General features: G+C 32.6%; 2 protein-coding genes across 2 annotated transcripts; both read right to left on the reverse strand.

Moving 5' to 3' along the window:
* Positions 1-2,249: 2,249 nt before the first annotated feature.
* LOC109124178 (cytochrome P450 76A1-like) lies at positions 2,250-2,885 on the reverse strand. Its single transcript, XM_019225959.1, has one exon. The coding sequence runs from the start codon at positions 2,883-2,885 to the stop codon at positions 2,250-2,252; it is 636 nt and encodes a 211-aa protein (XP_019081504.1).
* Positions 2,886-12,192: 9,307 nt separating this feature from the next.
* On the reverse strand, positions 12,193-14,402 carry LOC109124179 (flavonoid 3'-monooxygenase CYP75B137-like). The gene is made up of 2 exons (XM_019225960.1): positions 13,413-14,402; positions 12,193-12,840 (listed from the first exon to the last, which is right to left on the reverse strand). The coding sequence occupies exons 1-2, from the start codon at positions 14,400-14,402 to the stop codon at positions 12,193-12,195; spliced, it is 1,638 nt and encodes a 545-aa protein (XP_019081505.1).

A 14,402-nucleotide genomic window follows, 5' to 3' on the forward strand; every position in this document is an offset into this window, starting at 1 on the left:
TGGATTTTTTTTTTCTGGTTATAATCAGATTCTTATGTACCCTCCTGATTAAAAAAAAAACAACATTTATAACTCATTTTGGGACTTTTTATTATAATGTTATGTCTTTTGGCCTTAAAATGCAAGAGCCACTTATCAGCGACTCATGACAAAAATATTCTATCCAATGCTAGACAAAACGGCGGAAGTTTATATAGATAATATACTTGTAGAAAGCAAAAGATGAGAGGATCACTGTGCAAATTTACAGCAAGCTTTTGACCTACTGCAGCACTTTGGGAAGAAATTAAATCCTGCTAAGTGTGCCTTTGGCATATCTACTGGTAAGTTTTTGGGTTTCTTAGTCACAGAATGAGGAATTGAAATAAAACTTTTCTACCCAAAAAGACCTTATAAATAAAACTTTTCTACCCAAAAAGACCTTATAAATAAAACTTTTCTACCCAAAAAGACCTTATAAATAAAACTTTTCTACCCAAAAAGACCTTATAAATAAAACTTTTCTACCTAAAAAGTCCTTATAAAACATTATTACCTAAAACGCATGAGCCGAAATACGGGGTCCACAGAAAGTTATCTCTTAAATTTTTTTCCTATTTTCTCTGTGAAGACAAAGGTTAAGGTTTTTAATACCTAAAAATCCCTTCAAAAAATTTTATTACCCTATAAATCCCAAAAAACTTTCCAATTGACACCTGCCCATAAATTGGTGATGTCTTTTCAATTAATGCTCCAACAAAAACCCTTCAATTACTATATTGTCTTTTTGAGTTTCCACCATTGATTCAGTTTACAACAATTTATTCCTCATAACGGCTGAAACTTTTCTATCCAAAAAGACCTTATAAATAAAACTTTTCTACCCAAAAAGACCTTATAAATAAAACTTTTCTACCCAAAAGTCCTTATAAAACATTAATTTCTTTCTATATTAAACAAATAGTTAAACCTTATCGTATTTCGATATTGTCTTTTCAATCCATGCCTTCCCAATTCATACCTTTTCATTTCCTCTCATTATTATCATTATTCTATCTATGTTTTCCAATTGGCCTTCTATATATATTAAGAAAAACCCTCAAACCCATTTATTTGTCATTGTTTGAAGGACGAGCTTAGAGTAAAAATGGAGGGTTCTATGCAAATTGGTACTTCATTCATCTCTTGGTTTTTCTTCTATTTGTATAAAAAAAAAATATGTTCCTATGATTTCACACACTTTTTTTCCCTGCAGATAAAGTTCTGAAATCATATCCATCTTATAGGCACAACAAATCCAAGTGCCCTTGTATTGTATTGTAAAATAATTGTGAGGCAATAGTCATGATATACATTGGGTATGATATTTTTTTCTTAAAGATCTTATATATATATATATATATATATATATATATTTCATTTATATCAAACAAGTATTTAGTCATTAATTGAAAATAATAAGATTCATAAATATAAGATAATAAGATAACAAGTATTAATATTATATAAACATATGAGAGAATAAAAATAATTATTCATTATAAAAAAACAAATATAATAAGATTAAGTATTAATATCATATAAATAAATAGAGTTATAAATTTGAAATGGAACTTATATTTTTTTTAACCATTGAATAAGAATTTATTATTAAGGATATATAAATATGAATTTATGATATTTTATTTAAATTTATTTAATATAAACTCTTTTATTTAACATTTTTCTATATTATAATTTATGATCAAATATTAAATAAAAATTATATTGCTCATCTTATATATATTGCACATCTTTTTTAATTAGTAGTATGTAAAAGAAAAAGGTGTTTTATAATTTGTTTTACTAAAATACCCCTAACCATTTATTTAATACCATAAATTTATTCAATTTCCACTCTTTTATTTATATTTGTCATTAAATTATTCTAAAATATCATAATATAAATTCTTCTAATTATTTATTATAATCATCGATATTAAATCAAAACCATTCAACTTCCAAAATTATTCTAATTATTTCTTTCTAAAATATTCCTATCCATTTGCTCGAACTTGCAGGCAGGTAATTTCAACCAGTAATACCAAAAAGGTGTAATTTCATATCATAGGGTTCTTTCAAAAGCGTGTATCTTAAAAAATTGAAGTCTAACTTTCTAAGTAACATCAATCATCATGATGGTTTCTAAGTTATAGATCTCAGAGAAGAAACAAACTTTTGTTAGGGAAATTCTGAAGTACATTACATATGCCCAAACGTGGTTAAAATATTCATTCAATTGGATCATAATGGCATAAGTTGGACAATCTCGCAGTTGGAATGGCGAGAAGTGGCTCATTTTTCTTCGAAACGATTGCCAACCTTTCCTCAAAATCAACCCTTGTCCTGCCATCAAGTAATTTCCAATCAAAGGAATGTAAAAGAAAAGCCAAAACATATGGCAGCATCCTCTCAAGTAGAGGTAAGCCAGCACAAATCCTCCTCCCTGACCCAAATGGCAGAAAGTTGAAATTGTTGCCTTGGTAGTCAGCACTTGCAGCATCTTCCAAGAACCTCTCTGGTTTAAACTCCAGTGGATGCCCCCATGCCTCGGGGTCCCTTTGCATCGCCCATGCATTGACGAGTATCCGCGAGCCCTTTGGGATAGTGTACCCGGAAATGATGCAAGATGTACTAGGAGAGTGTGGGATTAGGAGGGGCAGCGGGGGATGCAAACGGAGGGCTTCTTTTATGACTGCATCCAAGTAGGGGAGTTGGAAGAGATGGGACTCTTCTACAATGTTTTCAATTCCTACTACTTGTTCCAATTCTTCTTGGACTTTTTGCATTGTTTGTGGGTGTTGAAGCAGTTCTGCCATTGCCCACTCCACTGTGGTGGAAGTTGTGTCTGTTGCAGCAACGACCATGTCCTAATAAAGAAATTATTTTTAATCTCTTTTTTCCTTCTTCATTTTCATTGTAAATGTTAGTTTATTCGATCTCCCGAATATTGGGATTTAGTTAACATCTATCTGTGTGTTTTGCCACATTTATTCTATCCCCAGTTTACTGTGGAACCATGCAAGCCTGAAATATGTGTCAATCACCTTGTTGCAATTGTAAAATATAAGGAAATATATTGTTTTAGTGATTATAAAGGTAATTGAGAATGTGTATGGCAGTGATGACCATGCATATATTTTTGCTTGAGCAATGCTAGCTAATCAGGCTAAATGATAGTATATGAAATTGTTCACCTAATCAAGACTTGCTTAAAATTACGTACACTTGTGTTCATACTGCGTTGGGTAATAAAAAGGGAAAATTACCAAATAGGATGAATTAGATGGGTAATGGATGCAACAACCAGATTGAATGAATTCTCTTTATTAATTTGTACATAGTAAGGGAATGGTACAAATATACAGCCCTATCATATGGGTTTGATAATGCTGACTAAAGTTCTTAATAGGATAGAATTATATATGGTGATATGCAGCCACAGTATATGGGATTGCACTGGTCTCTATATATTGAAAAGGGTAATGAGAGATATTAGTGGGATGTGTTCTATCATGCCCCCGTAAGATGGTAATTCTATTGGAAATACCAATCTTGGATTAGAGAATAGAAAATTGTTGGTGGGGAAGTGGTTTAGTGAGGGCATCTGCTAAGATCTTTGGTGGAAATAGATGCAACGACACAGAGAACCCCTTTAGTAACATGATCATGAACAAACTGAATATCAAGGACAATGTGTTTCATTCTATAATGAAATACCAGATTGACCGACGTGGGTGGCACCAATATTGTCATAGTAGATGGTAGATATGTGAGGTAGTGAGACACCAACTTCAACTAGAAGAGAACGAACCCATAGAGCTTGAGCGACGGGGGAAACAATTAAGGGCACAATACTCAGCCGTTGTAGAGGAGTGGGCTATAGATTTTTGTTTATAAGAGCACTAGGAAATTGCATTACCACCAAAGTAAACAATGAAGGTAGTGGTGGAAGAGAAATCACCCTTATTGCTAGCCTAGCCAACATCAAAAAATGAAATGAGGGCAAGAGGTTGATTTCATTTTGAGAAAGAGGCTATGATACATGGTGCCTTTGGGATATCATAGTAGATGCTTAATAATTTACTAGTGCAGGCCCATGGGCTAATGCATGAACTGTGCAAGCTTGTTGATTGTATAAGAGATATTTGATCGATCAAGTTAAGGATAGATATTGTAATGCACTAAAAAACTTTTGTAATAGGTTGCATTAGTGGAAAAAGATCCATACCATTCTCAGTTAGTGGTGGAGACAAGGTGATTGGAATGCTAACTTCTTTGGCTCCACATAAATTGGTTTGAGTAAACAAATCAAGAATATATCTGTGCTATGTCAGGAAAAAACCAATGGGTGTAGAGATAGCTTCAGTGCCAAGGAAATAATGGAGTGCACCCAAGTCTTTGATAGAGAACTTCATAGAAAGAATATGTAAAAACGACTGAATGAAGTCATCATGATTTCTTGTAACAGTAAGTCATCAACATACATAAAAAAATATGTTGTGTTACCCAAAGCATTACAAACAAAGAAAGAAGTATCAGCCCAAGAGTTCCCAAACCCATAGGAAAGCATGAACTCCTTAATCTCATTGTACCACAAATGAGGGGCTTGTTTAAGATTGTAGAGCCTCTTACGAAGTTGGCAAATAGAAGAAGGATGTGTGGTGTCTATAAAGCAAGGAGTTTGCTACATAAATACTTCTTCAGTTAAAGTGCCATGTAAAAAGGCATCATTAACATCAAGTTGATGAATAGGCCAACCATGAGCCAAAGAAATACTTTGTATAGTGCCAATGGTGGTAGGTTTAACCACTGGGCCAAATGTTTCATGGTAGTCAAGTCTTAGTCATTGATGAAATCCCTTTGCAATCAAGCGAGCCTTATAATGAGTTATACTACCATCAAAATTCCTTTAATGTGAAATACCCATTTGCAACCCATAACATTTTGATAAGGATGAGAAGGCACAGGATCCCATGTCTGATTGTGTAGAAGAGCATTAAGCTCATCTTCTATTGCACAACGTTAAAGAGGATCCTTAGTAACCTGAGATACACAACTAGGCTCAATAGAATCAGGAAGAGGATGCTTAGTGGTAAGGTTGACCTATTTGGGTTTGAAGATGTTGTAGGAATAAGTTATTATAGGATGGGTTTGAGCAGTCAAGGGTGGAGGTGGTAGGGATAAAGAAAGTGAAGAGGACTTAGAGAGATGAGACAAGGATAGGGGAAGATGTAGGAGGTGGGAATATAGAGGATGGTTTAGAGGACATAACTAGAGTGCCAATAGGTGTAAAAAGGCATCCCTAACACCATTATTTTAATTATAAAAGTTTGATACAATAAAAATACACTACACAAATTACAACATAAGTACACTCACATTACAATACATGAATTAATTTATAAAGTTTTGAACTTTTGTACAAAACTGAAAATGATGGGTTATTGTGCTATGCTCTCTACCATGCTTTGTGCTATAAACCAATCTTAGAAGACAAATGAAGTACGACTTTGAATTGACAAGACATATAGGTTTTTTAAGAAACAATTGAGTATTTTTTGGGAAAGTATCAACTGATAATAACCAAGAAATGTTTTCTTGTAATTTCTGGGATAAGATAAGGACAAAATATAGGGTAAAGCTTCTAACACAACTTATAATGTTCGATAGTAATGAAGTTTGGGATACCATTTATTAGTGTATAGAGAACACATAAAGTCTATGGTGCTTTATTGAGGGTTCATTGGGATTGTTTGAAGATGAATAATGTTGGAATAATTTGCATGTTAATGAATTCGTTGTACTCCATTTATATGCTTGTAAAATTTTGCCTTATTGTTCTCTTAGTCATTGGGTAGTCCAATAATTTGTTGTATCTTCAGAGAAAGAAGTTAATATAAATTGATTATCATACCAAAAAGTCAAATACTTAGGAAAAAAAGAATTAGGTTGTTTTAATATTTGTGACATGTTTTTCTTCATGTAATTTGATAGTTAATAGATGCTAGTCATATTATTTTTTTTAAAAATTGTATAGTTACTATTGAATGCAAGCTAGAAGTTTGTGTTAACTATCTTGCTACAAATTTTTTATATATACATATTTTCCTAGTTGATTATGACTTAGGATAACTTATGCATACCTCATTGTTTGGATATTGTTGGAAATTTTGGTTACTTAAGATGATTAAGGTTGCTCTATATTGATGTCAATTCATTGACTACTATTCCTTGTATTGTCTATTTAATGACTTTTGCAAGGAAATGCAACTATAACCAAGTGTTTGTTTGAAAGAAAATATTGAATAACTTGAAATTTGGTCATTTGTAATGCATCGTACTTGCTATATTTTTACATTGTAATGTTAGTAGATTTATATTGTAACTATAATTTGATAGGCTAAAAACCTTACAACATATTACCATTAACAATATACAACACACAAAAGGTAAATACAAAACTTTAGTACATAGATCTCCAACTACATATTTATAGTGTATTACATTAACTTAATTTTGTTAAAATAGGACTGACCTCTTCATTCATTTTTTGTACATACAATTATTATATATTAGATATTCACCTCTTCTTCCATTATTTCCAGTAATCCTAAATGATGCACATGAAGATGCCATGATAGCTATATTATTGAATGCCCGATATGAATTCACCAAATCTAAGAAGCTTGCCTGAAAAAAACACCACAAAATAGCTCATCAAGATAAAATATTTAATTGTCTACCATGACCTCTATTACTATACATATGCATGATAATAATAAAAAAAAATTAATTGAAAATATTTCCTATTGTTAAAAAGTGTATTTACTATGCATAAGGCATACTAATGAGTATAGCTCAATAATCCACAACTATCAATTCATAAAAAAGTTAAAAACTTTCTAAATTAAGTTACATCATAATGTTATTGTATTTATATTAAAAGTGTAGAGTATTTGTATTAAACTTATTTTTTATGACAAAAGTAACAGTTTTAGAGATGTCTATTAATACCCTATTGACATTTGGTACTCATGCATCATACTAGTGTGTTAGCATCATTCATTCAATGCTTTTGAAGTTGCTTAATGATTTTTATAAAAAAAAAAAAAAAAGAAGCTACAAGCCTTGTGAATTGAAATTAATATTTTGTTTGGTTTTTAAGGTTGATTTATGGTAGAAGGCATGCTAAGGTATATTGTACAATCACATAAAACTGTTAGTCTTATAAAACAATTCAGATTTTTTATATTAGATCTTGTTGTAATGTAATATAATGTAAGAATATTTATATTGTAAATATAACACATTTGTGTTGTTTTTATAATTTAAAGCAAAATTAATAGTCTTAGAAATATCTTTTTATATATCATTGATCACTATTTTCCATTGTTTAAAATACTAAACCTAAATTATATAGCAACTTTAGTAAAGAAAACCAGAGACAAAGTCACCATGACTTTTGTAGTACTTTGGGTATCCTCCCCAAGGATTGATATATGGGATTTGTCAAACTAGGTCCAAAATATTACTTGTTATCTGATCTTCTAAATTAAGAATGTATAAAATTGATTCAACTCAATTTGGTTTTGCTAAATAAGCCTAGTTAAAATGTGAGAATTAATTGATTTCTTATTCAAGTAACTCAAGATTGGGGGGTTCCACAATCCAACTTCAAATTTAGGGCTTTAGGTTAAAAAAAAAAAATGGTATCTATTTTTGTTAATATTGTGACATTCAAAATGTATGGTCAAACAAGATCAACTTGAGTTTTGTAACCTAGGGTTGCATATCCTCACTTTTAATATTTTATTCCATTTTGAATTACCTGTTTAATGAATAAATATGAAATTTGGGTTCAAGTCTTGGATTTAAGCTACTACCACCTTTTGTATATTTGCCTTAGGATATTAATGATAAAACCTTAGATAACTAGGAATTAAAAATTGCTAGCAATTCCTAGTATCAAAGAATAGGCAATTGTACCATCTCTCAATTGAAACTAACACTAGAGGGTATTTTAATATTGACGTTAATGCCTTAATATTCATTTAACCCATTATTAAGTTTCACATGCACCCATTGTTTCCTTTTGGCTCTAACATTAGGTTTTCATGTTTTACACTCTAAGATGACTTTTTAACCTTTTATGGATGTGTTGTCAAATATACAATCCATTAAAAAAGAATAAAGAACTATTCTTGAAAATTAAAGAAAACGAAAATAGAGAAGAAAAACAAAAATTATCTTCTTCTCTCTAAGAAAAAAAATCAAGAACTCCTAGAAAGATCTAAAAGTTGAGTTTTTATAATTTGGGCGAAAATCCAACATGTGACACCTATTAGCCACTTATTTCCAAAAACTCCCTAAAATAATTAAAAAGTAATAAAATTGTAATTTCCAAATGCTTGGGGCCCATTTTGGGTTGGAGAAGTGTCGGAACTTGCAAAATTAGAAGGATTGTAGCTGATTTTAGATTAAATAAGTTATTTGTAGAAATTCTCGACATGGATTTCGACATGGGAAGTTGCAAAACTCATAACTAGTTTATCAAGTTGGAATTTTGAAATTCTACATGTGGTCAAATTCATTTTGACACATGGTTGACTTCATTTTGACTTGGATAGTTGTTGGATTCCTTGTGATCGAAATTTTCAACATGTATTATAACTTGACATTCTGCTACTATACAACTTGATTCAATTGGTTGTAACTTCTTTATTTCAATCCGATTTGTGAATTGTTGGAAATTTAATTTGGATTCTTAAATTCTCAAGCTTTGAAATACTTTTATTTATTTTTTCCCAAAATGACCTTGGTAAGAACTCCAAAGTTCAATTCAAATTCAGAGTTGGTTTCGTTCAATCTTTAACCATCTTGCAACCCTTCTTGATTTTTGTTTAGACTTGTTTCCACGTGATTTCATCTTCTCCAAACATGTTCATAGAATCCATCACTCATGTTTCATGCTTATGACTTGTCTTTTTTGATTGACTTTCATCATATTTCTCAAGTCTCGAGTCTCTCTTAGACATATTTGACCTCTTTTTCTTCGTTTATTGAAATGGACTCTTGTAACTTGCATCTTTTTCCTCCCTTAAACTTGAACTTAAGCTCAAAATATATGTTAGATCCTTAATTAGGGCTTTAACAAAAATCAAATTAATTTGGATTAGTTGAACCTTTTATATTGCATAAATTACATCATATATATACATCTTATTAGAACACATATTTTGACTTCAATCAATATATTAACATTGTCCGCTCAATGTATTAAAAGATAATATAAAAAAATCAAAGTCAAAAAAATATAAACATGTAATAAAAATGAAAAAAATCAAATATAAAATTTTAAAATTATCCAAATTTTATTTTATTATAAAAAAATAGATTATTTAAAATACATTTTCCTCAATTTATTTATTTATTTTCAAAAATTTAGATTGTTATAGAAAACCTAATAAAAGTGGATTTCTAGTCTCGAAGAGCATTGGACACATGTAAGCTGCGACGGAAGAAGGGGACTACTAATATAAAAGACAATGGGCGCTTAGGTCCCTATCATCAGTTGGATTGCCAATCAACTGAAAAGCTTCTCCCTCGTCGACTTAGGAAAAGAGGCCAGGTTCGGTACATGCCAAACTTGTCTATTCGCTTGAAAGCACTAGCCCGAGGCTTACGTAGTGAAAAAGGGCTTTAGCGGCTCTTCTCCTCAACCTCTTCAATTGGAGCTAGCTATAGAGCGCACTTTTTCTATGCTTTATTTACTTACTATAGAGGCGGGGTTCCCCCTCAACAACTTGACCCTACCTACCAACAGAAATTGAAACTGAACTTAAAATCTTTGCGAGCATTATTTTAAACACAACAAAACCATGTTTCTTACAACAACAAAATATTTGTGTTTAAAATTTTAAATACCACATCAAAAAATATATATATATATATATATAGAAAATGTAAATAACATGGACCTATTTGAACTTTGTTGGGTTTATTCAAACACACGTAGCTTTAAAGGAGAGGGCTTCAATCATGCTTTGTCTGTGTGTGTGTGTGGATGGAAGCGTCTTTGTTTCTCATACCCATACCAAAAAAAAAAAGAAAAAAAATTCCCAATAAGAAATCAGTGTGAGTGTCACTAAGGATACGTGAGGAAGGTTCTTCACTTATGTTCGAGTTTCAACAAAAAAATTGAAATCCAACAAAAACATTGAAGCTCCCTCATACTATAAAAGAATAATAATAATGCAAGTTTAAGGAAGGAAGCGTCTTTGTTTCTCATACTAAAATAATAATAGTAATAATAATAATAAAAATCCAATAAGAAATTAGTGTGGGTATTACCATGGGTGTGTGAGGAAGGTTCTTAGCTAGCTTACCTTTAGTTTCAAATAAGATAATAACAATTAATCCAATATTTCAATAAAAAAAAAAATAGCACAAGATTGGAAGAGTATGGAATTGTTTTAATGCAAGCTTGCTTTGAGGAAGAACTTTAATCACGATTTAATAGGGGTACAACTTGTACACGTTGGTTTGACCCAAGTCAAACCCAATTTAACATTTGCGCAAACTTGAAAAATCATTTTCAATACTTGGGTTGGACTTGAGTTAGGTTTTTACAACCTAAACTCATTTTGGGTTGGTCTCAAGTCGGGGTTTGGATAACTTAAGTTTAACCCAAATTTGATTCAATATTTTTATAATATTTATAATACATATTATCCTATATAATAATATTTATTTTCTTTTTATATTTTAATATTTGTTATTATATTATTTTATTATCTTATTTACTATCTAAATTTTATTATAAATATATAAGTTTTCTTTTAAAAAATTAAGAATATTAAGGATAGATTTTGAATTATGTAATCCCATTAACTCGAGTCTAACCTGACCAACCTGAACTCAACTTGAGTTTAGAGAAATGAGGTTGTGTTGGGTTGGACTTCGGTTTATCATTTCTTAATTCAAATTAGGGTTGGGTTAACCATCAACCTGCTCAAGTTGCAGTCCTATGTTTTGTCATCTTTCCATCTCACCAATATATTATTATTATAATGATTATTTATTTATTTACTTTATGTAATTGAAGATCATTTTTGGTATTTTTGACAAATATTTTCTTCCATGGTCTTTGGGGGATTTTTTTTCCACTTTTCCCCTTACCCTTTAGGATACTTATTATATTAAGTGACCCTTTACGGTTCTTTAACACCTCCAACCTATCTTATTTGATAAGTTTTCCTAGTAAAATTTCGTAACGAGAGAGTACAATGGTGATGTTGCATAAAATTACACTTTATGCTAGCTTATTCTTCATTGGCTAATTAAAAATGCAAACAAGAGATCTTGGGAGAGTTTATTTTTTTAAGTGTAAACGAGATGGGGCTTATAGATCATAGGTTTAGAGCAAGGAGCTATGAATCATTTTGTCAAAAATGGAGATGGCAATGGCTATATTTTTTTGGTATTTGTCTTGTCTCTAATAGGCGGGGTTTGAGAGAAGCTTAAAGTAATTAGGAATGGTTTTGGGAAATTTTTTTAAAACTCAAAAGGACGAATTCAAATATGTCCTTGTCTTAATCCAGTTATATAATTTATTGTAAATTATTTACAAATACTGACATAACTTTAAAAACTATTAAGCAATAACAACTAAACTTTTGTGATTATCCATTTTAAACATGTTTTTCACAAAAATAATCATAACTTAAAGTTGAATTTTTGTTAAAAAAAATAAAAAATCTTCTATTTACTAATTGAATGATTCCTTTCTTATTACTTTTACATGCCAATAAAAAGTCTTATTGTGATAAACATACTATAACATCTTAATTGAAATAAGTAGGGAAAGGAAAGTTCATTGATTTTGGTTACTTTATATGGGGCTTATAGATCATAGATTTAGAGCATGGGGCTATGAATAGCTCTGTCAGAAATAGGAATGGTAATAGCTTTTTTGGGATATCCGTTCATCCTAGCCAATAGGGTGAGGTTTCAGAGAAACTTATACGAGCTAGAGACAGGTTTGGAAAAATTTGTTAAAACCCGGATTGGATTCTGGTTTGTATATTGCTCTCCCTCTCTCTCTAGTTATGAGAGTAGAAACAAACTTTTATTAGAGAAATTCCGAAGTACATTACATATGCCCTAATATAGTTAAAATATTCTTTCACTTGGATCATAATGGCCTAAATTGGACAATCTTGCAGTTGGAATGGCGAGAAGTGGCTCAGTTTTCTTCAAAACGATTCCAAACCTCTCCTCCAAATCAACGCTTGTCCTCCCATCAGGTAATTTCCAATCAAAGGAATGTAAAAGAGAAGCCAAAACATATAGCAGCATCTTTTCAGCTAGAGGTAAGCCAGCACAAATCCTCCTCCCTGACCCAAATGGCAAAAAGTTGAAATTGTTGCCTTTGTAGTCGGCACTAGCAGCATCTTCCAAGAACCTCTCTGGTATAAACTCCAATGGATGCTCCCAGGCCTCGGGGTTTCTTTGCATTGCCCATGCATTGACGAGTATCCGCGAGCCCTTTGGGATAGTGTACCCGGAAATGATGCAAGACGTACTAGGAGAGTGTGGGACTAGGAGGGGCAGCGGGGGATGCAAACGGAGGGTTTCCTTTATGACTGCACCCAAGTAGGGCAATTGGAAGAGATGAGACTCTTCTACAATGTTTTCATTTCCTACTACTTTTTCCAATTCTTCTTGGGCTTTTTGCATTGTCTGTGGGTGTTGAAGCAGTTCTGCCATTGCCCACTCCACTGTGGTGGACGATGTGTCTGTTGCAGCAACGACTATGTCCTAATAACACAAAATTAAGTTAAAATACAAAGCACCCATATGACATTGGCCATTTGCCCAAGAGGTGATAATGCGCAAAAATGATGTCCAATGCTAAGTACATGGCAGATGGTCAATTATATTGAGTGCCAAGTTCATGAACTCATCCCCTTTAAAAGAATAATTCTAGCTTGGTTCAGAAGAACTCCTTCTTTAACAGAACCCACCTTCACCAGTATTAATACTTTAAGAAGTGAACATTTCGGAAACTGAGAGCAAAATAACAATATCAAGTAATTGATATAATTTTGTCAATGCAGTGACTTATACTTTAAGAAAGGCTTAATCAATGAACATTTGGGAGCGTGGCCAATTTTGTATAGAATAAAAAATCATTTGCCAGATCGAATAGCCTAAACCATGGCGTTTGAAAGATATGAGCCAGTTCATGGTTTTCATCAGCAGTTGGTTGAATGATTCTTTTTTTTTTTTTGGTGGCAGCAAAACTGAAAATGATTTTTCTTAGAAACATTTTCGTGACTCAAAACGAACCCTTTTCCCATATGTTGAGTTTTTAAGGAATAGTAATATACCATGAACAAAGCCTTGAGTTGGGTGATGGAGACCGAGGTTTTATCATCTCCTTGATGCATCAGCTCCAACATAAACTGCAGGAAGTCCTTGCTTTCCTTGCTCTTGTTCTTGCCTTCTCCATCAGCTCCATCCACTTGTGTCCTCTGAGCAATCAGGGATTCGAAAATTCTATCAAACCACAAAACAAGCTTTTTCGCCCTCGATTCAATTCCTTGGAGATCAAACCATGCAAGAGCAGGAAAAAGATCAGAAATATTAGGTTTTCCCACCAATTCAACCGTCTCCACAATGACTCGTCTAAACTCCATTCCAATTCGACTCCTATCCTCACCATGAAGTGTTCCACCCCATAACATGCTTGTTACAACATTTAATACAGTTAGAAACATTTGATCCCCCATATTAATTGTTGTCCCCACCTTTCCATACACGTCCCTCACCATTTCTTGCACCTCTCTTCTTCTAAGTGCAGAACAAGCATCAAGGCTTGCACTGCTCATCATTTCTTGCACAAAAACTTTGCGTAGTTTACGCCATTCGGGGCTATAATGACTCCAGACTATGTCCTGCCCCCCATATGTGAAGGCTAATACAGAAATAGGTACATCACGGTTAGCAAAAATCACATCGTGATCTTTGAGAATTTCTTTGGCCACGGAAGACGAGTTTATCACAATGCAAGTCTTGCTGCCTAGCTGAAGCTTGAAAATGGGACCATAGAGTTGGGACAACTTGGAGAAGTACCGATGAAGATCAGGCTCAATGAAGAGAAGGTTTCCCAGCAACGGTAAGCCTCTTGGGCCGGGTGGCAAGGGTGGGAGGCCTCTATTTGCTTTCTTGATGAGCCAGGCATACCAAGAAATGGCAATTGCTGCAGTCAAAAGGGCGGCCACTACTCGAAAAATGGTGTTTTCAGTGAGTCCATCCCACCACCACGACCAGCCTTCAGAGACTAAGTTCACAAGGTTCCTGAGAAGAACTGCAATCAT

The sequence above is a fragment of the Vitis vinifera genome, chromosome 16, assembly GCF_030704535.1.
Source record: "Vitis vinifera cultivar Pinot Noir 40024 chromosome 16, ASM3070453v1".
NCBI lineage: Eukaryota > Viridiplantae > Streptophyta > Magnoliopsida > Vitales > Vitaceae > Vitis > Vitis vinifera.